Raw genomic sequence first — 20,034 nt, 5'->3', positions numbered from 1 at the left:
GGACCCGGGGCCCTGTGATGGGAAGGAAGTGCACAAAGTTGGTGACTACTCAGCAGGGAGTACTTCCAGGACTGGATGTTTGGATGGGCGGATGACAAAGCCTCACTCAGCTTTCTGTTAAGGTGCTCTCCGTGAATGTAGGTATTAGGGGGAAGGTGATGAGTTAGATTTCAGACAGTTAGAGTTGGCAGTGTCTGTGGAATATCTGTACGGAGAGAGATAGTAGTAGACAGTTTGGAGCCCAACAGAAAGTCTTGATTAGGAAAAAGAAAATTGGGTGGCATCAGTGTATGACAGGGTGAAATCATTGAGGAATACTATGGAGAGTTATTAAAGAAGAGGATTTTAACGCCAAATCTTAAAGCACATCAGTATTTAAAGGACAAAGTAAAGAGTGGGGTCTACAAAGAACATTAAGATGGAACGGGCAAAGAGGAAGGAGCAGAATAGGTGAATGAGATGTCATGGAAACCCAGGGAAGACTGAAATCCGTCCATTGGATCTAGCAACATGGAGACTATTAGTAACCTTAGTAAGAGTAGTTTCCATAGAAGAGGGGTAGGGAAAGGGAAATGCCACCTGGCCCAAGCTAGATTGTAGTGGGTGGAAAAGCGAATAGAGCGTTCTTTTTGAACACACAATGGGATTTATAGATGATGTAATACAGAATTGTACACCTGAAATCTATGTGATTTCACTAACAATTGTCACCCCAATAAATTTTTTAAAAAAAGAAAATGTCTTGGGGGGCGAGGATTTAAAGCTGGAAGGAAATGGAGTTGAGAGGCTTTTAGTTTGTAAGCTTCGGGACATATGATCATGTTTAAAGGCTGATAGGAAGAATTCATTAGTGATAAAAAGGTTGGCCAGAAGCTGAATGTAGTCAGATTTTTAAACTCCTCTTAAAATTCTTTACTCAGTGTGCTCTTTTTATCTTTTGGTATTCTAAATAAATTCCAGACTACTAATCACTCCGTGTCTTCTAGGTTTCACTGTGGTCTTGTTATCCCAATGAGATTGCAAATTCCTGTAAAGCAGGATTCAAACTACTCTACTCCGTTATTCTGGGTAGCACTTAGCTCAGTGTCTTACAAAGAAAATTCTCAGCAGATATTATTTTTAGCACTCTCATTTGTTTATTTATTTTTTGAGGAAATATGTCCTCAGTGTGCCAGACATTATTCTAGGTGCTAAGGATATAAAGGTCACTAAGGCAGACATGTCCCTTTTTCTCAAGGAGTTTATAGTCTAGGGAGACAACCAATAAGTCAGTAATTAAATAGGAAAACACATTTCAGAGCGCAAGAGATACTTAAAAGGACTTTCATCGACAATAATTCTAAGTCGCTACCGTATATATTCTTTTCATGAATTCTTGTCATTGTTGGGGAAGAACAACCACCTAAGATGGAAGGAAAAAGATAAAAATAGTGAATAATAGAGACTTTTCTTTTTGTCCTAATCTAGTTACTCCTTTGTTTACCATTTCTAAAGTCAGTGGAAATATGATGGCTGTCATGGGCTATGTGTTTTGGGAGTTTTGATGGTTGATTGTTACTTAGCATTTGAGAAACTGACCAATTTTCAACATTTTCTCTTTTCCCTTTCAGTAATTTGCCATCTTCCGTGTATGAATGGTGGCCAGTGCAGTTCAAGGGACAAATGCCAGTGCCCCCCAAATTTCACAGGGAAGCTTTGTCAGATCCCAGTCCATGGTGCCAGCGTGCCTAAACTTTATCAGCATTCCCAGCAGTCAGCCAAGGCGTTGGGAACACATGTCGTCCACTCTACACATACCTTGCCTCTGACCATGACTAGCCAGCAAGGAGTCAAAGGTAAGGTCATTGTTTTGCTTTTGCCCATTCGTCAGACTTCTGAGAACCTGCCAAACCTGTCCAGAAGCCAAGTATCTGCAGATGGCCAAGGCTAGTATTGGCACAGAAAGGAGTAGATGATCTGTGGCCTGAGAAGTGACAGTGGGGACAGAAATGGTCCCAGATATGTGGCTACAGTGCTTTCTAGGCCATAGAGACTTGGTATCTAGGAAATGGAAAATAAAAAGGAGCCTGTCCTTCTCTGATGACTCTTAGCATCAAGGCCTGTTCAGTGTGCATGGCACGGTTCTGGCTGGGCTGGGGAGTAGATAGATGAGCACAGCCATATTCTGGCTTTGGCAACATTAATAAGCTAGCGGATCACAGTACCTGCTGATGAATAGGAAGTATATTTAGTAGCCGAAGAGTGCTTGGTTTTAATTCTAAACGATCACTTAACCTCACGGGGCTTCAGTTTATTCATCTGTAGAGGAAGGTAAACTAGGTCACTTGGAGCTCAGAAATTCTATGACTAATTCATTCTTTTAAACCTGGCATCTCTTCGTATGTATGCACAGTTTTTAAAAAAGGGGTTAGAGAGTGTTGCTGGCTCTTATACTTTAAAACCTGAGTGTCAGCATCAGAAGATGGAATTTTGTTTGAAAGCTGCAGAAAGTAAATCTTGTTACAGGTATAAAATATCACACTTGGGTATGTTGTGTATGTGTCCCAAGAAGCACCAAAGTGTGCCCACACTATATTGTCTAAGGGTCAGAGAATTTTGCTTCGTGTAATTATATTTTCTTTTTTGACGTAGAAAGGTATATTCTCCAACTTTTACGATAGAAGCTTTGTGAGAAATTCAAAAGTAATCCAACTCTTGTGTCTTTATTACCGTCTTTTGATAAAATTTGTTCTCCTATGACCACAAGCATCATGAATTTCAGTTTTATGACTCCTGAAAAAAAATTTTTGATCTTATGAATCTGTTGTGAGAGGTTTTAATTTCTCTTTATAATTGGTTTTCTTTGAGATACATAAATTCAGGCTTAATTTTTATTTTGAGTCTACCCTTTTATTCTCAAGAATTTTGATGGCCGTGTGGCAACAATATCTATTATATTGTATATGTATAATTTATCCTACATATAATATAGATGCATGTAAGTATATATGTTTGTGTATAAAGTTTATTTTCATGCCGACTTGTGTGGTAATTATTCATGATTAACAAGTTTCCTCCCAATCTATTTTAGTGAAATTTCCTCCCAACATAGTCAATATTCATGTGAAACACCCTCCTGAGGCTTCAGTCCAGATTCATCAGGTTTCAAGAATTGATGGCCCAACAGGCCAGAAGGTTAAAGAAGCTCAGCCAGGCCAATCCCAGCTGTCTTACCAAGGGCATCCCATCCAGAAAACGCAGACGGTACATTCCACCTACTCCCACCAGCAAGTTATTCCCCATGTCTATCCTGTGGCTGCTAAAACCCAGCTTGGCCGGTGCTTCCAGGAAACCATTGGGTCACAGGTAAGCAGTATTGCCCAGCCTGTTTTGGCAGTGCATTCTAGGAAAGGTCTCATTTTCATAGGAAAGCCAGACTTGGTAAAATGACTTTCTGTCGTAGGGGTGGCAAACTGACCCATGGGCCTGTTTTTGTAAATAAAGCTGTATTAGAACACAGCTAACTCCATTCCGTTACATATTGTTTATGCCTGCTTTCATGCTATGGATGGTGGAATTGTTCAGTGTCAACAAGATTCTGTGACCTGCAAAGCCAAAAATGTGGTCGGCAAAGTCCTTTACAGAAAGAGCTTGCCATCCACTGATTATAAGTAGTGAACTTCCAGAAGTGCTGTTGGAAGTCCATGATTGCCATTTATGTTTTTTCACTTAAGGTGATCTGTGTAGAAAACATGTCATGCATGAGATATGGTACATGAGGTAGATTCTGCAAAGCATTTGAAAATACTTATGCCTTTTTGCAATTATTTGCAGGTTAGTAGGTACAGTCGAGTTTTGAGCCCCTCATGCAGTAATAATTTGACATCTTTTATTTTCTTATACAATTCATAATGAGAATGGTAATGAATACGTTGTTTGAAGTGCATTTTAAATGTCATTGGATTTAGACATGTAGATTTAGGCCTATATTTATGTCATAATGTGGGAGAAAGGCTGAGGTTTCTTTAAAACTCATCATTGAAAGTACATACGGATGGTAACATAAAAATATCAGTTCTCCTACTCCAGTCACTTGGGGCTACTTGTTTTGTGATAATGTGATAATATGTAGCTTTGTCCGGTGGTTCTCCTCCTGTCATTTGGTTATGTTTTCAGCCTCACATGGGAAGAGTAGGTAAGGTGCATTTATTATTATTTCTCTGATCTTACCTGGATATTGAAAAAATACTGTGTGTGAAATCCTTTGGGGTAATAAGAATCAATTGTTATTGCTTTAGAAACCTGGAAAATACTTTCAGGTACTGGGTGAGGCCATGGTAGGGTTATCACCTTTCTTCCAGGGGGAGAAGGCAAAATTGGTCTGTAGACTTGAACAGAAAGAACACCCATGTGGAATTATAAGATCGTGGCTAGAGCCCTGGGCTCAGCACTTGATGGCAGGAAACCAGCTTCCTTATCTATAAAGGGCAGACAGGGTATGGCGCTTTGTCAAGATTAGACAAGGTAATGTGAGCACTGGTCTGCAAATGTTATAGAATGGTGCAAATAACTAGCTTAGAAGATAGCTCCCTATCAATAGTGTCAGACTTAAAAATAGGCAGAGTAGGTGACTGCTTATGTCCGCCAACCTCAGTAAGACAGGGAAGGCTTGATCTCTCCAAACGCAACCTTCGTCTGCCTGCAGATACTTGAAATGCATCCTAAACCTGCCACAGCTTTTCATTCATCAACTGAAGACCAGATTTAAGCAAACACTTGGGACAAGGAACAACATCAATTTAAATTTAGCTTAGAAGTAAAGTCTAGATTCTAATGCTAAGAGCAGGTTTTTATAGGGGCAGTGAGGCTGAAGATAAACTTCATACACTTCACAATTTTGCCCGGATTCGCCTTGGAGAGGGATGATGAATTTGGTGCCATTTGAATTATTTAGTCATTCCAGCTTAGGTTGGGAAAAAGCAGGTCCTTTTAAAACTGTGCCCAGTGACTTTCTTCCTAGTTTCCAAGTTGGAATATAGATGATAAAAAGCAAAAAAATGAAGTATTCACAAACTTGTTATTCTTCAGAAGCTAAACATTAATGAATGCCAACTATAATTTTATATATATAATGTGATGGTTCAGTGTGAGGTCGGAGGGATAGTGGATGGGGGGTGGGGGGTTCACAGTATGAGGGATATAAATGATGAACGTCTAAGTATTACCTTGTTTTGTACACCTGAAACTAATAAATAAATTAATTAACAAAAAAAAAACAAAAAAAAAACAAAACAAAACAAAAAAAAAAAAACAAAACAAAACAAAAAACTTGTTATTCTTGTGTAATATTAGACAGATGATTGCTAACTAGAAAAGATTAAAACAATTATTTACTTTTAAGCCTAAGCTGGACTATATATTCAAAATTAGTTGGATAATTGGTGGAGTGACTCGAATAATTCAAACTCAGTAGAATACTTTTGCCTTATCTGCATAACTCTCTTACTTTTGGTCTGACTAATCCAGACAGTGATCTCAAGTCTTAATTCATTTTGCATGTGTAGTCACAAATACACAGCTTAAAAATAAGACCTGTTTTCAGGAAACATTTTCAGCATATGTATTTGTCTTCCATGTTGGTGAGACATGTTACTGGATACTTATGATTGCCCAGTTAATTAGTGCATTCAGGGTGATCCAGGCATTAAAAAATATACATTCCTGGCAAATTGTCAATAGTGTATCAGATGTATCCTATAAAGATGTTTGAAAATATTTGTGCTTTTTTGCTATGGTTGGTTTGCATGCACAACTACAGAAGGAGGTAGAGGTAGATTTTAAAGGATGGCAAAAGCAGCTGCTTAAAGGCTCACTCGTGCTGTACTCTTGGGAACACTCTTGTTAGCTGCAGATTTCCACTATCGAGACTTTTGGTGCCATGGAGTTGTCACTAAGCACTTGTTTATGCATTGCCATGAGAAGTCATATACAAAGCAAATTTGGCAGAAATAGCCCTTGTTTCTGTGGCACTTTCTAGTTAGGCAGAAAGTGTGGGGTTGAGAACCCAACATGAACTGTGATTAATGTATTGAAATTCAGGAAAGTTTCATAGAGTAGAATTTCAGGAACTGCTTCAGTGGTAGAGGAGCACGGGTGATTGGTTAGAAAACCAAGCTCAGAGAGAAAGCGGGGAGAAGAATTAATCAGAGGAAAGAGAACTTTGCAAAAATGGGTGAGGAAGCAGGGTCAGAAGAGACCGGAGGTGTAAACTAGCCCGAGATTCCTGGCAGATGTTTGCATAAATATGAAGCTTCTTCAACCTGAGACATAATGCAATAAAAATGACTTGGTATCCAGGTAAAGATAGCATGAAGCTCCTTCAAGTGATCAAACTCAGAATTATTACAAGTGGGATAACTGACAGTAGGTGCCTCCTGATATGATACAGTATGAAGTTTATGTATTACCCTGAAAGTATTCTTGCCAAACATGTTTAACCTGAATCTGATCAAGTCTTTACACCTAACCTCCAACTTATAGGGAATACTGAGGGTAATGAAACAACTAAAAATACCATACCCGCTCTCCTCCCATCAGATTCATAATGTAGGATATTGTCTGGTTTATTCACAGAAATCATACGATGGAAAAAAAAAGTTGAATGAATGACTTTTGTAGAAAGAGACTAAAGAGACACAACAGTAAATGTAATGTATGAACCTTAAGTAATCCTGTTTTTTTTAAAAAAAAACACAAAAAAACGAACTCTAGAAGATACTTGGGGAACAATTGGGAAAGTTTATGAACTGGATATTAAATCATATTTTGGAATTATTACTAATTGTTTAGATGTGATAATGATATTAGGGGGTATAGGACAATACCCTTATTCTTGAGAGATGAATGCTGAAGGTTTTAGGTGGGAAATGTCATGATGTCTATAATTTACTTTCAAATGCATTTTACACCACAAATACCAGTAAATTATAATAATCATTTACTCTAAGAGATGGATATGCAAGAGATCATTGTATTATTCCTTGGATATCTCAGTATATTTGAAATTTTTCTATGAGAAAAAGAATGGGGGAAAAATTGAAATTTTCTAGATGTACAAATATAGGCAAACCTCATTTTATTGTCCTTCATTTTATTGCACTTTTCAGATAATTGTGGGTTGTTTTTGAAGGTTTGTGGCAATTCTTGTATTGATCAAGTCTTTTGGCACCATTTCTCCCACAGGTTTAGATAATGGTTCACATTTTCTAGCAATAAAGTATTTTTAGTTAAGGTATGTACATTTTTTCGACATAATGCTATTGCACACTTAAGAGACTGCAGTATAGTGTAAACTTAACTTTCATATGCACTGGGAAACCAAAAAGTTTGTGTGACTTGCTTTATTGTGATACTTATTTTATTGTGGTGATCTGGAACAGAATCTGCAATATCTCTGAGGTGTGCCAATAGAATAATACAATATTAAGCTGAATGTAAAAGCTGTAACTTGAACACATTTAATAATATTTTGAAAAACAATTTAAAACGTTTCAACTTTCTACTAAATGGGGTAGGTGGATGTGGGGATGGGAGACATGAGGAGGCCAGGGAAGAGACCTTGCCCTTGGTCCAGTTGTGAAATGACCAGGGTCCAATTTAGGGTGAAAAGTGGACAATAAAGAGATGAATGTAGGGGCTTTTGTAAAGAAGGAAGCATCAGGATTTGATTATAGGCTGTTGGGAAGAAAAAGATGGTGATGAGTTGGACTATTACGAACTTCCTTGCTTCAGAAATCAGATAAATGCTTGCTGTGATTGATTAACTGACCGTTGCTTGGGGAAGGATTGTGAGGTGAAGACAAGTAGCCACATCTTATTTTAAATAGCCCAATCCTTGACTGACAGCAAGAATGGAGTATTCTTGGCTATCAATCAGGGAATCCAATGCTGTGTTAGAGACGGAGTGAAAAGATTGCTAGAAACAATGCAGTGGTCAGTGCTTAGATATGGTAATACTGGTTAGATTCATGAGAACAGAGGACATTTGGTGTGTACTGTAAAGAGAAAGGAGTAGGGATAATGGAATTGGGAATAACTATAATGTGTTTCACCTTGACAGAGCGTAGCAAGATACAGGGGGAATCATTCCTTTTGTAGAAAGTGATGTTTCATCTTTCAGAGTCCTAGAAATAATTTCTTATTCGTAAGATCATATAGAGTATTGATTTTTATGTGAATTGGGCTGGGTATAGTCATCATTAAATTTAATTTCAAGTATTAAGAAATAGAAGTTAATCTAATAGAACGTATAGGGCGTCCTAGAGGAATGGGATTCTTGAATGTAAATCAAGTTTGACAGGTCATAATTTTGACAGAATTAGGTTTCTGTGCTACCTGGAGTAGACAGCGGCACACCGTATATATTTGAAAGCATTCTGGAAAGTTTGCTCACTGTATATAGATCAAGTTAGGATTACATCTCCAGTGGTTACAAGTACCAGCTGCTTTCAGGATAATCTCATGTTTTCATGTGCTTAAAATTTGAACATTTCCATGCTGGTTTTCCTCTCTAAGGAGAGACCAAATTTCAGAAAACACCCCTCTAATCTATTTTTGTACCACAGGGAACATTGAATATACATGTTTGTACACCTTTTCCATTGTGCGAGGGTACCCTTTGTTTAAACTGTGACTTAAATTTGAAACTTATTTGTCATCTGAGCTTTTCATTGTTTCAAACATGTTTTATTGCCTAATTGGTGGAAACGAATATTTAGAGTGCCCAGATGGTATGAAAAAACTCTTGTCTGAGAAGAGTTCAGGCTCACGATATAGAGTCTGCCTGGTTGTGCAAATCATATGTTCTCTGTTCAAGGGAGGAACATGTTCCTTCATTAGACACAGATTATAAGATGAGACAAAAAAATTCTTCAAGACCTTATTGCAAATGCCAAAAGAAAAAAGAAAACTGCACACATAAACACCTGAGTTAACTAAGAAGAACAGAAATACTGGAAAACCTGCAGTAAATGTAAACAGAAGAAAAGATATTTTTAGTACAGAGCTTTTCCACAGATAAAGATCAAATAAGAAGCAAACACACCCTTATAGTTTGCAACCATAAAATCCCCCATAACAGTTTTTAAAAAACCCATAAGAAACAAACTCTAAGATTAAGTTCTCTAATACACATTCCATAGAGGAAAATAATTTTTAATTGGATTATGAAGAAAAAAAAGGACCAGTACTTGATGTGAAATTTTGAAATCATTGGAAAATCCTTTATTTCCTTTAATTATTTGTCGTATAAATAATAAGACCTGGGGCAAGACTGAGTTAAAGTGATATGAGAACTGTTTGGGATCCCCTTAGAATTTTCAGAAGTTGTTCCAACAGTTCTTTTTGGACAGGAAAAATGGAAACAGAATGGGCCATTTGGAGAAAAAAGATTATTTAATTGGAGATAGGTCTCTTTTGGCAGATAAATTCAATAACATCATCAAACTCTAAACCTTAGCACTGGAACACACACTCCATTCTGAAGGGCCAAACAGATGCACTTAGCTTTTGTTTTTTTGTTGTTTTTTTTTTAAAAAAAAGCATCATGGAGAAATTAACAGGAAAGTGTGAGCTCATTGAAGTGGAAAGTATCCTAATTACATGGCTGAAAGAACTTTTTAAAAAACTTTTTAAAAAAAGTCTTAATACTTTTGTCACAGGACTTTGAAGAAAAATATTTCTTGTTTTCTACAACTCAGAAACCAATGAGAAAGTGGGGAAACAGATGTCATGCCTGTCAATTTCACCTGGCAGAAAAAATATAGATAGATGAATAGTTACTACTATAGATGTAGAGACAGCTGTGCGTGTTCAAACTCTTCTGAGTGATGGAAGGTGCATTTAGTGCACAATTAAGGAAGCTGGGATGCTACGTTCTGCTTAGAAACCTATTCATTAATTTCCACAGACTCTCTTCTGCCCTAACTATGAGACTCTTTCTGGGGTGAGGCTTAAATTTGTGATGAAATAATAGTTTTATTATGACAGGGATAATACCAGAAGCAGTGTAACACTTTCACACTGGTTATTTCTCTATACTGAGACCATAAACGGCATACGTAGATGATAAGGTTAAAGAAAGAATGTTATAAAACACTTACCAGAGATGCTTGATCTCTCCGCACTTATGCATTACCCCTTATGTGGGAGGGAGAACTGAGCCAGCCAGGCTGGGTCAGCAGTGGGTACAGGTGTGTATGTGGCCCTCTACCCTTACCCATTCCTGCTGCCCACATCCTCTTAGGGGCAGGGCCCCCCCAGGTGAACTTCATCTTGCAGAGGTGCTGTTGGGCAGTGCGTAAGGAAGGCAGGGCCGGAGTTAAGCGGATGTCTGTGCTCTCCATGAGACGAGAGCCTTGTTGGGGTGTGCTGATTGCATTTACTGAAGTTTGGCTTCCTTCAGGTGGAATAAGTCATTAACACCAGGCACTTCCTGTGCCATCTGGGTTTTTCTTCAATGTCCCACTCAAATACTCCTTTGGCATAATCTAAGAAATATTTAATTGAGTGTCAGTGAGTCTGGTTGTCTCTAGTGCCTCTAAAATGGCCATCTGTGCCAAACCTTACCTGTGTCAACAGCAGAGGTATCACCAAAGGTGTGACACACATCTCAGTGATAGGTGCCTGGAGCTCTGCAGTGTTGGCTGGTCTTGCTCCAGCAACCCCTGCCAGACTGACGTGGTGCAGGGGCCTTCTTCCGTCGAGTCGAAACAATCAGTAAAGACAGGGATAAGATCCAAAGGGGGAAAATGCTGCATGTGAAAGGGAACATGTCTGCATGTCACTGGGCTCTTGCCAGTGGTGGGAAAGACTGCTAGTTTTATTTGGACTGAGAATGTGGGGCTGAGCTGTTAGGGTAATCAAACTACAGATTCTTAGAACTGAAGGAGAGTGCTTCAGAGAATAGGTGATGACCCAGACTTTACCCTCCTATGCCTAATAGCCAGTCCCTACCAGGCCCGTGTCTTCTGGACACTAAAGGGTCTGTCAGCTTCGAGTGTTCACTTACCCTGACTCGTTTAATAGACAAGCAAGTTTCTGCTTCTTTGGTCCTTCCCAAGCCCCTTCTCTCAGATGTTTTTCATTTTATTGGCAATGAAAATGCCTTCATCATGACATGGGATATCAGATTTCTGTATTTTATACCTCTAGGGCTCACTAAAATAATATACCCGTTAATAATTAGACTCTTGCTTTTGCAGAAGAATAGGCATTGAAAATAATGATGGGGTAGTTCAGAGAGGAAGTAGGTTACATCACTTCTGATATTGGCAAAGTGGCAAGATCTTGTGGTCGTTACATTAGAAGATGTCAGTTCTGAGCATGTTGGAAATAGTTTTAAGAGACCATGGCTGAATTGATGGTTGATTTAGGCTCCATACATTGCAAAAATGTTTAAAGAGTCACAGCTGGCATTTGTAGGGTCTGATGTTGTTTCTTGGCTTTGTCTGTATGATCCCTTGGAATTGAGATTTGCAAAAATGAAGTGGAGTCATCTGCTTTCCTAAACAAACAAACAAACAAAACACACACACACACACATCTCCAGTTCTGGAATCTCACACACAGAGTTGTAGTGAAAAAGGCAACATTGCCATGTGCTAAGGGACAACAAAATGCTTTCCCGATTCCAGCCGACACCTTCCCTCACGGTGATAGTAGTCCTGATTCTTTTTTTCTCATCCTTCGATTTTTTTTTCTTTCTCCTCTTCTCTCCTTTTATGTGGAAAATAATTTATATGTAAAATCGGAGGATCTGTTTCAACGAGATCTCTTCAGGAAACTGTGCATTTGCTCTCGTGAGGCTGCTGTTGGGCAAACGGTTTCTCAGTTTCTGTTCTGAACGCACTGTTTCAGAACCACTTTATGAGCAGCACATGGAAATTCACCTGTCTTTGATCTGCAGCTCCTTCATTTACTCTATTCTCAATGAATCTGGAAGCTTCCCATGGTCAATTCAGCCTTCTGCGAGCAGGGTCGTGCCACTGTTGAGGATATTTAAAGTAACACGTGTCCAGCCCTGAAGAGAATTCTGAAATCCAGACAGAGGAGATCTAAATATTTTGAACAAAGGCAGCAAAGCAGTGCCTTTAAGATGATCACCTTTAGAATGTGTAAGCGTTAATGGAGTTGTTAAGAAAATGGTCCACATTCTGTGGCTTTGGGGCAGGCAGGCATCTTAGGAAGACAATTTATTTTTGTAAAATTGATAGCTGACAGAGAACATTCACATTTATGACCTTACTTGACCTTCAGAACAACTTCAAAACAAGGAAAAGTTAGGTATTCTTGTTTCCCATTTACTTAAGTGAAACTTGAAGCTTAGAGAGGTGGGGACAGGCTTGTGTTGGTATTTCCAAATTGATAGCTCTTTTTGCCATTTTGGCAAATTCACCAATTCTCTGGCCCTCAGTTTGTTTTTCAAATAACTGGTTTGGCTGAAAGGATGACCGAGGCCTCTCTTAGCCCTGCAGTCCCCTGACTCTGATGATTTGACACCTTTCTTCTTTTCCACAATCTTAGGTGCTACTGATGTTAACATATGCGTGGGATTTATAGACAGAGTGAACTGTAAAACATCAAATGCAGTCATCACCTATAATGATCTCTCCAATCCACCCTGACTTGAGAGACTCCTCTCAAGTGCTGGCCCCTCCAACAAGCCTTCCAGTCCTTGTTCAACCTATATTCCCCCTTCCTCCCTGAACTCTTACTGCATTTTGAATCCAATCAGACCAATTTGAATTTAATTGTCTTAAAGTTGTTGATTTTGTGCCTCTTTCCTCTTCCCCACTAGTTTATCCTTTTCACTAGGACAGGGCCCTTAGGAACTGAGCTCAGTGCTGCGCACAGATGAGTAGTCCGTTAAATGTATTAGTATTAGTCAGGTTGGGCTAGGTGGTGCTGTAGTAATAAACACAACAAGAGCCTTTATTTTGTGTATACTAGACGTCTAACAGGTGAGCCGGGGGGCTCTGTGCTACACACTGTGCAGGACTCAGGCTGATGGTGGTTCTATCATGTTACTGCTGGGTTGTCTAGCATACATGGCCTCCTCAGTTCCTGCAGCAGGGAAAGAGAAGTCTTGCCAGGGGAACTCCCTACTTTAACACAACCCATTGTATAGAATAAGTCACATGGGCCTGCCTAACTGGTAGTGTTATGTCTGAATTGTGCCCCCCTCAAAAATCCACGTTGAAGTCTTAACCTCCAATGTGATTGATTGTATTTGGGGATACTGTATTTTGCCATGTATAATGCACAATCACGTTTTTGGCCCAAACTTTCAGGGAGAAAAGAAAATGTTGCTTTTTCATTTTTTAACTCAAAATTTTATTTGTTTACATGTAGGTACTTGTTTTTGTATTACAAAGGAAATTTTAGCATTTTTAGTATATTATGGTACAGAAATTTTATGTAGCAAATAATTATAAAACACAAGAACAGATACAAGGTACAAGAAATTTTATGTACCGGTAACAAATTTATGATATTTATGTATCATAGAAGACAAAGAACTCTTCGTGGTTGCAAGTTCGTAGTAAGTTCAATAAAACTAATTATGGTGTTTCAGGGTATTGTTTTGCATATGGATATTGTTATTGATTTCTAGAGTTACACTTTTAACTCATAAGCATAAATAAAAGAATTAAAAACATTTATATAGGAATGAAATTAGTTCTACCCATGTATAATGCACATCCTTATTTTTCCCTCACAAATTTGGACAAAAAAGTGTGCATTATACACAGCAAAATATAGTAGTCTGTAAGAAGTTAATTAAAACAGGTCACAAGGGTGGGGCCTTGATACAATAGGATTAGTGTTCTTAGGCGACAATAGAGAGCTTGTTCTCTTTACCATGTTGAGGACACAATAAGATGGTGGCCTCCTACAAGCCAGAAAGTTCTTTCCAGAACCAACCACGCTGGCACGTTGATCTTAGGTTTTGACCTTCCAGAACTGCGAGGAAATGAATGTCTGTTGTTAAAGCTCCCCAGTCTATGGTATTTTGTTACGGCATCCAGAGCTGACTAATAAAGTGAGGGAGCTGGGTCATGAGGCGAAGTAAGTGGTTCTTAGGTGAGCAGTAAATATTCCTGCCAAGTGGAAGAGCAGTGGTCAAGACAGACTTGATTCTCTGCTTGCAGGGAACTGAAAAACATATTGATTTGTGGCACTTAGTTTTTCTACATTACTAACAAGCAAACCACAAGTAATTATTAGTTTTGAGTTCTGTGTACTTGGTTAAGACACAGAAAACGGAAAGCTTAACCAAATGAGGCACGTGCTACAATTTACATAATGCTAGAAGCCCAAAATGTTTTTTGTTCCTTTCAGTATCTCTACACTGACAAAAAAGGAAACTGACAAACATTGAAGTTTAATATAGAAAATTTCTCTCAATACAGTTCTAGAAATAAGCATTGGGACAAATAGGTCTTTATGCTCATCATGTGGGAGTGATCTGGTTGCCATAGTAATAATACCCATGCTTATATGCCCATCTTTATTTCTTCCCTCAATGTGAGTCTGTTTTTTTTAGATACATCCTTGGTAGTGGAATTTAGAATAAGTTTCATATTTTCACCATCTAGTCCTAGGATTTATGATGTGATTTGTATTGTCAGAAATATAGTCAGGAGAATCCTTAATTACTCTTTTTTGCCATTTAAGAGTAGCAAGACACACATATATCACAACTTGGTAGACTTGACTGTTCAAATGCTCCCATCATTGTAGAGGTGGAGAAAATAGGCAGCCCAAATTTGATCATTTCTTTAGAACAGATGTCAAGTAGAATCAGAAGTTTCACGCTTAAGAAAATTTTCCCTTTGTATGTTACTTTAAAACCATTTTTTGCCTTAGTGTAACTTTTAGAAGACCGTTTCATAAACTAAAGTAGTCGTCTGGAATTCCTTGAAGCCCATGGTTTGGCTTCAGTAGGCTTTAAACAAATACACTCTCAGAAATCGATGTGGATACATTTCCAGCAGTTAATGCCCTAGTCACAGTCATTACTTTGTACAATCAATAGCCCAGCTATATCAGAGGATTATGGTTGTGTCAGATACCCCAAAATGCCTAACATTGTTTTAATTACTCTAATAAAAGAAAGCTGGGTGGATTTAAAAAAAATAAAATAAAAAAAACCTTGCCTATAAAGAATGTTCTGCTCAAGCCAAAGCAAATTTTTTACAAGTCCTTTTAGAAAATCTGGAAGTATTTAAGCGTTTTCCTCCTCTTCTTATGAGACAATGCCTGTTACCCTGCCAGTGCTCCATCGTACAATATTCTCCTTTATGACAACGGGCCTTTAGAACAAGTTGATCAGATATGTTGCTGCAGTTGCATTAGTGATAGGGTTCAGAGATTTGGACCCTTTTGCTTATTGGCACATGGAAATAAACATATTTAATGTTCTGGACATGGACATTGAAGAGCTCTCATGAGATTTTCCAGTTTAATTTGGAGCCATAGTTGGTCCAGAGGCTAAAAGAACACCATTTTGCTCGGAAGATGGGCAGAAGTCACTTTGCCAGAGTGGAAATGTGTTTATATCATAGCAAAAAGATTGATGGTAGGAACAAAGAAGAGCTGTGACAGAAGTCTGGATTAATCCAACCCATTACATCCAGTGAGAACTTTTCCCATAAGGGACCTCATTCCGATTTTTATGGAAAGAAATCCAAGATTTCCCAAAATGGGATTCACATTCTTCAACCAGATTCATGGTACTGAGGCTGTAACTTCTGTTTGCCAGAATACCTCAAAGGTTTATGGCAGAACTTTGGAATAAGGTACTTCTGGGTATTAGTGAGGTAAGCATGGCACCTGCACAGGTGGAATAACGTATGGGACACCTGTGCAGTGTGGGTTGATTGACCATAATGTGACTTTATAATCATTCACAGCTCAAGGCATGCAAAACCTGCTTCTATATGACTGTCTTGAGTCATTTCTGATATTTTGCCTATTGGTAATCGTATATAATTCATTATAATTAGTTATTACAATATAATCCAGAAAGGAGCCATTGAAGAGCTTGATGGTTGTCAGGAAGTTGTAGCTGCTTTTTTGTGTGTGAGTAGATGCTGGCAGGAAAAGAGTGAGCACGAGGTAGGGTCAGGAAGAGGAAGCCCATTCTGATTTTCACGGATCGAGTGGGTCCAGGTCTCAATACGATGTTAGGACTAGGCAGCCTGTGGCATCATGGAATGTAGTGTGTCACCCTGGCAGGCAGGGGACATTGAGGGCACACTGACCTTCACAGAATTGCCCTGACACAGGACATTATTCCACCATAGCTCCCACGATACCCTAACCCCTGCACTAGAGCCTTCATAATAAAATCATTCAGGCGCATCAGTGACTGTTAGCAATTAGTCTATCCTTAAAATTCTATTGATGAGGACGTTAAAGTCCAGAGAAGTAAATTAATTTGTTTCACATCTTATATTGAGTTTGTGGTTGGTGAGGACAAAAACTGAGGTTTTTCTGGTTCCCACTCCAATGTTCTTTCAACTACTCATATTCCATCCTGGCTCTTAGGCCATCTCTTCTGGGCATGGAGGATTCATAAGAAACTTTTGCTATCTGTATAAATTGGCTCTGGCTGCCATAACAAAATACCATAGGTTGGGTGGCTTAAATAACCAAAATTTATTTTCTCACAGTTCTGGAGCCTGGAAGTCTAAGATCAAGGTGCTGACAGATTTGTTTCCTGGTAGGCCTCTTCCTGGTTTGTAGACACCCACCTTCTCCCTGAACCCTCACGTAGCAGAGAGAAAGAACTCTGGTCTCTTCTTATAAGGACACTAATTCCATCACGAGGGCTCCACCCTCATGACCTCATCTAAATCTAATTACTTCTCAAAGGCTCCGCCTTCTAATACCATGACATTGAGGGTTAGTGCTTCAACATATGGATTTGGGGGAAGGGGCAAACGAACATTCAGTCTATAACACTAGCTGAACACGAAAGGACATGGGAATCTTCTTAGGGAATTCTGGTCTTTCCAGTGTTTTCTGATCAGGCCGTGGATGCTTTCGAGGAGGAGATACAGAGTGGGCTCAGCTATTTGGGCTTTGTGATCTTGGTCTTCTTGCACCAGAAGGATTGATCATGATGTCCCCAAAGTGAAATTATCTGCTGCTTGAACAATGGTATTTATTAACTGGTTGAATTATTGTAATTCAGTGATACCATATTGTGCTTCTTGAGTAGAATTCAAACAAAATTCATATAATTGCAAATCCTTTACAGCATTTATTCTCTGAACAGTTCTTTACTAGTCAGAGCACTGTTGTGAAAATCTGAACATTTTTACCGAAATCTTAAGAATATCTTTTCTTATTTCTATATGTAAATAACTTAATTATTTATTTTTATACATCTCTTCTCCGTGGGTGGACTCTGGGACATTGGATATTGAGTAACTGTTAGATTCCTCCATCCTTTGTTGAAGAGTCTCCGGTTTTAAAATGTGGGCCTTGCAGGAAGAGGTCTAATACTGATTTCGAGACTAGTGTGTGCTGGTCCTGTGGCTGTTTTATGTAGAATCTGTCTCCTGTTATTATCTCAGTTCTCTCTAGAGCTCTGTGAACATTTCTAGTTCCATTTTATCAGGGAGGAAGCAGGCAGAGGTTGAGAGTTTTGTCTATGGTCATGTGGGTGGTAATTGGTAAAGTGAGGATTTGCCTCTATGTTGGTCCAACTTCAAAAGTTATGCTCTTGTCATTTCCTCAGTTACAGGTCATCTTTACACTGCTTTTCACTGGGCGTAGAGGGAACATGGTTGTGTGGCAAGGCCAATTTCACATTCAGGAAGTGCTAACTCTGCTGGACATGGAGATGCCTGGGCGTTGGCTTTGTGTCAGGACGTCTCTCTTATTGGGGAAAGAGCTCAGCTGTGCTGACATTAAAAGTCCCCGCTATTTGTTTGAGCAAGAGAATAGCCTATGGGCCTTTAATAATTATCCAATTTCATTTACTTTTGTCCTCTTCATGATTACAGATCATGTTTACCTTAAATATAATTTCTTCCTTTTTTCCCCCATGAATGATATACTCTATCCCAATAATTCTTTTTTTTTTTTTTAATTTTAAGGGGAAGTACCAGATGTAAAAAAAAAAAACAACAACACAAAAAAAGAAAACTATACTTTTGTAAAAACACTTAATCTTTTTCTCTTCCTTCTTTTCCTCTTTATCAATATTTCTGTGTTTACTATTACTTTGAAGATGCCAGATACTTAATTGGAAGCAATCCAAAATTTTTTGCCTTGGGAAAAGAAACTGGGATGCTTTCTTTTCCTTGTCTCCTGATTATTTTGATATCCAGTTACAACTTGAACCCCAAATTTGGAAAACTCTCCAGGGCTTAGCTCCACCTCATTCTCTGACTTTCCCCACTCGCCCACTGTTCCTTTGTATTTGGCCTGCCTTTGTCTGTCCTTCCCCTCCTACCTGCCTACCCTGGGTCCTCTCCCAGGTGGTTGTGGGTCCTGGGCTTAGCAGAGTTTTTCTATCTCTTGGGAATCTCTCTCTCTCTACAGTACAAGGGGTGAGTCACTGTCTTGTTTTAGCTCCTGCCTAAACACGGCCCTGCGTACTCTTGCAAGAGTTAGGATGAATCAGCCTTCTCTCCTCTTTCATGTATTACTTCAAAAGCAATCTCTAGAAACATGTAAGAAATTTGCATTGCGTTAACATTTTAAGTTTTGTTTATTTGTTCCTTGGCTCAGTGCCATATTCTCTTTGAGAAAATGGTCCTTTTGCAAATTCAAATTTTATACTTCAGTGTGTAATGAGAACAAAATAAAATGAGATATATATGTGGTAAAAGTAATTGTATTTCAATATTATCATTTTTTAAATGCCTTCAATAGTAAAACTATAAATAGTTGATGTGGTGGCCGTCTTCGTGGAATGGCCCTTTTACTAGTGAAATATCTGAACTCTTTTCATGTGTCCAGAGAGTCTGAGAAATGGCCAGCACTTCAACATGTGATAGGTTGGACCCACATACGTCACCAGCTGAGGGAGAAAATGGGGACCCAGACTTCACTCTGCTTACCAAACCCTATGTCCTAGTGCAGAACACATCCCAAAAGGTCACCCTTTTCTAGTCCCCAGAGGAAGACTGATAGGGTGAAGGCAACCTTGCGTGGTTGTGGATCATTTGATGTCACTACAATCCTTTGAAGTCGGAATTATTGTCCCATTACTAGCCTGGAGAGGTTGGAGGATCTGTTGAATGCCTCACTGCTCATCAGAGAGCGCTGGGGTTCAGGTCCAGGTGTAATGATTCCAGACTAGTGCTCCTTTCTATTCCCCATTGCCAGATCTTCCTTCTCCAGAACCTGGCACAGTGCAGTGAACATTCTTGGAATGAGGATTTTGTAGGTACCAGTAATTTTAAGGTATAAAAATTAAATCTCATGAAACCACACTCCAATATTTATCACAATCCCATCAAGTTATTGTTAGTCTCTGAAGCAACTCTGGTGGTAAGACTTTAATTGACAAAAATTGTAAGCCTTGGTTGCCAAATCATCCATACTTCTGTATTTATAAGGAGCCCTAAAAACAACTGTAATCATAGCTTGACTTTGTGTGTCAGGAAAATGCTAAGGCATTACCTCAAAATTGAGGTTGAAGTCTGACGAAAAGTAGTCTCCATCAGGTCAAGATTTAGAAAAATAAATTATCCTGGAATCTATTAATTCTGAACTTTTCAATATTGGAGGTTTTCACACCATTGCTTGTAATAATTTTGTGTTACAAAAGTTATAACATGGATATCTGTGAAGTAATTGTAATGATTCTTGAATAGCCTCACCTTCTGGGGCATGGTGCTAAAACAGATATAAAGATAGGAAGGGTCAGCAAGTATTTTCATGCAGCTAATTTTCTAAGAATCACGGTCAGTGCACTGGTTAATCATGGTCAGGAGTATCTCTTTATTTTTTTCTTTTCCGTCTAGTTTGCAT

At 38.7% G+C, this 20,034-nt stretch overlaps 1 protein-coding gene across 18 annotated transcripts in view; it reads left to right on the top strand.

The window, feature by feature from the left end:
* LTBP1 (latent transforming growth factor beta binding protein 1) overlaps window positions 1-20,034 on the top strand; it is a gene marked incomplete at its 5' end in the record, with an annotated part of 351,236 nt that overhangs the window by 174,479 nt on the left and 156,723 nt on the right. For all 18 annotated transcript variants that reach the window (XM_081068154.1, XM_081068156.1, XM_081068146.1 and 15 more), the window contains 2 exons: window positions 1,611-1,835; window positions 3,071-3,345. In XM_081068154.1, coding sequence (XP_080924280.1) covers window positions 1,611-1,835; window positions 3,071-3,345 — 500 coding nt within the window. The remainder of the gene's footprint in view (window positions 1-1,610; window positions 1,836-3,070; window positions 3,346-20,034) is intronic.

This window comes from Rhinolophus hipposideros (genome assembly GCF_964194185.1).
Source record: "Rhinolophus hipposideros genome assembly, chromosome: 12".
In the NCBI taxonomy this organism is placed as follows: Eukaryota; Metazoa; Chordata; class Mammalia; order Chiroptera; family Rhinolophidae; genus Rhinolophus; species Rhinolophus hipposideros.
Note: the sequence above shows the minus strand (reverse complement) of the source record. Positions and strands in the feature narration are given on the sequence as shown.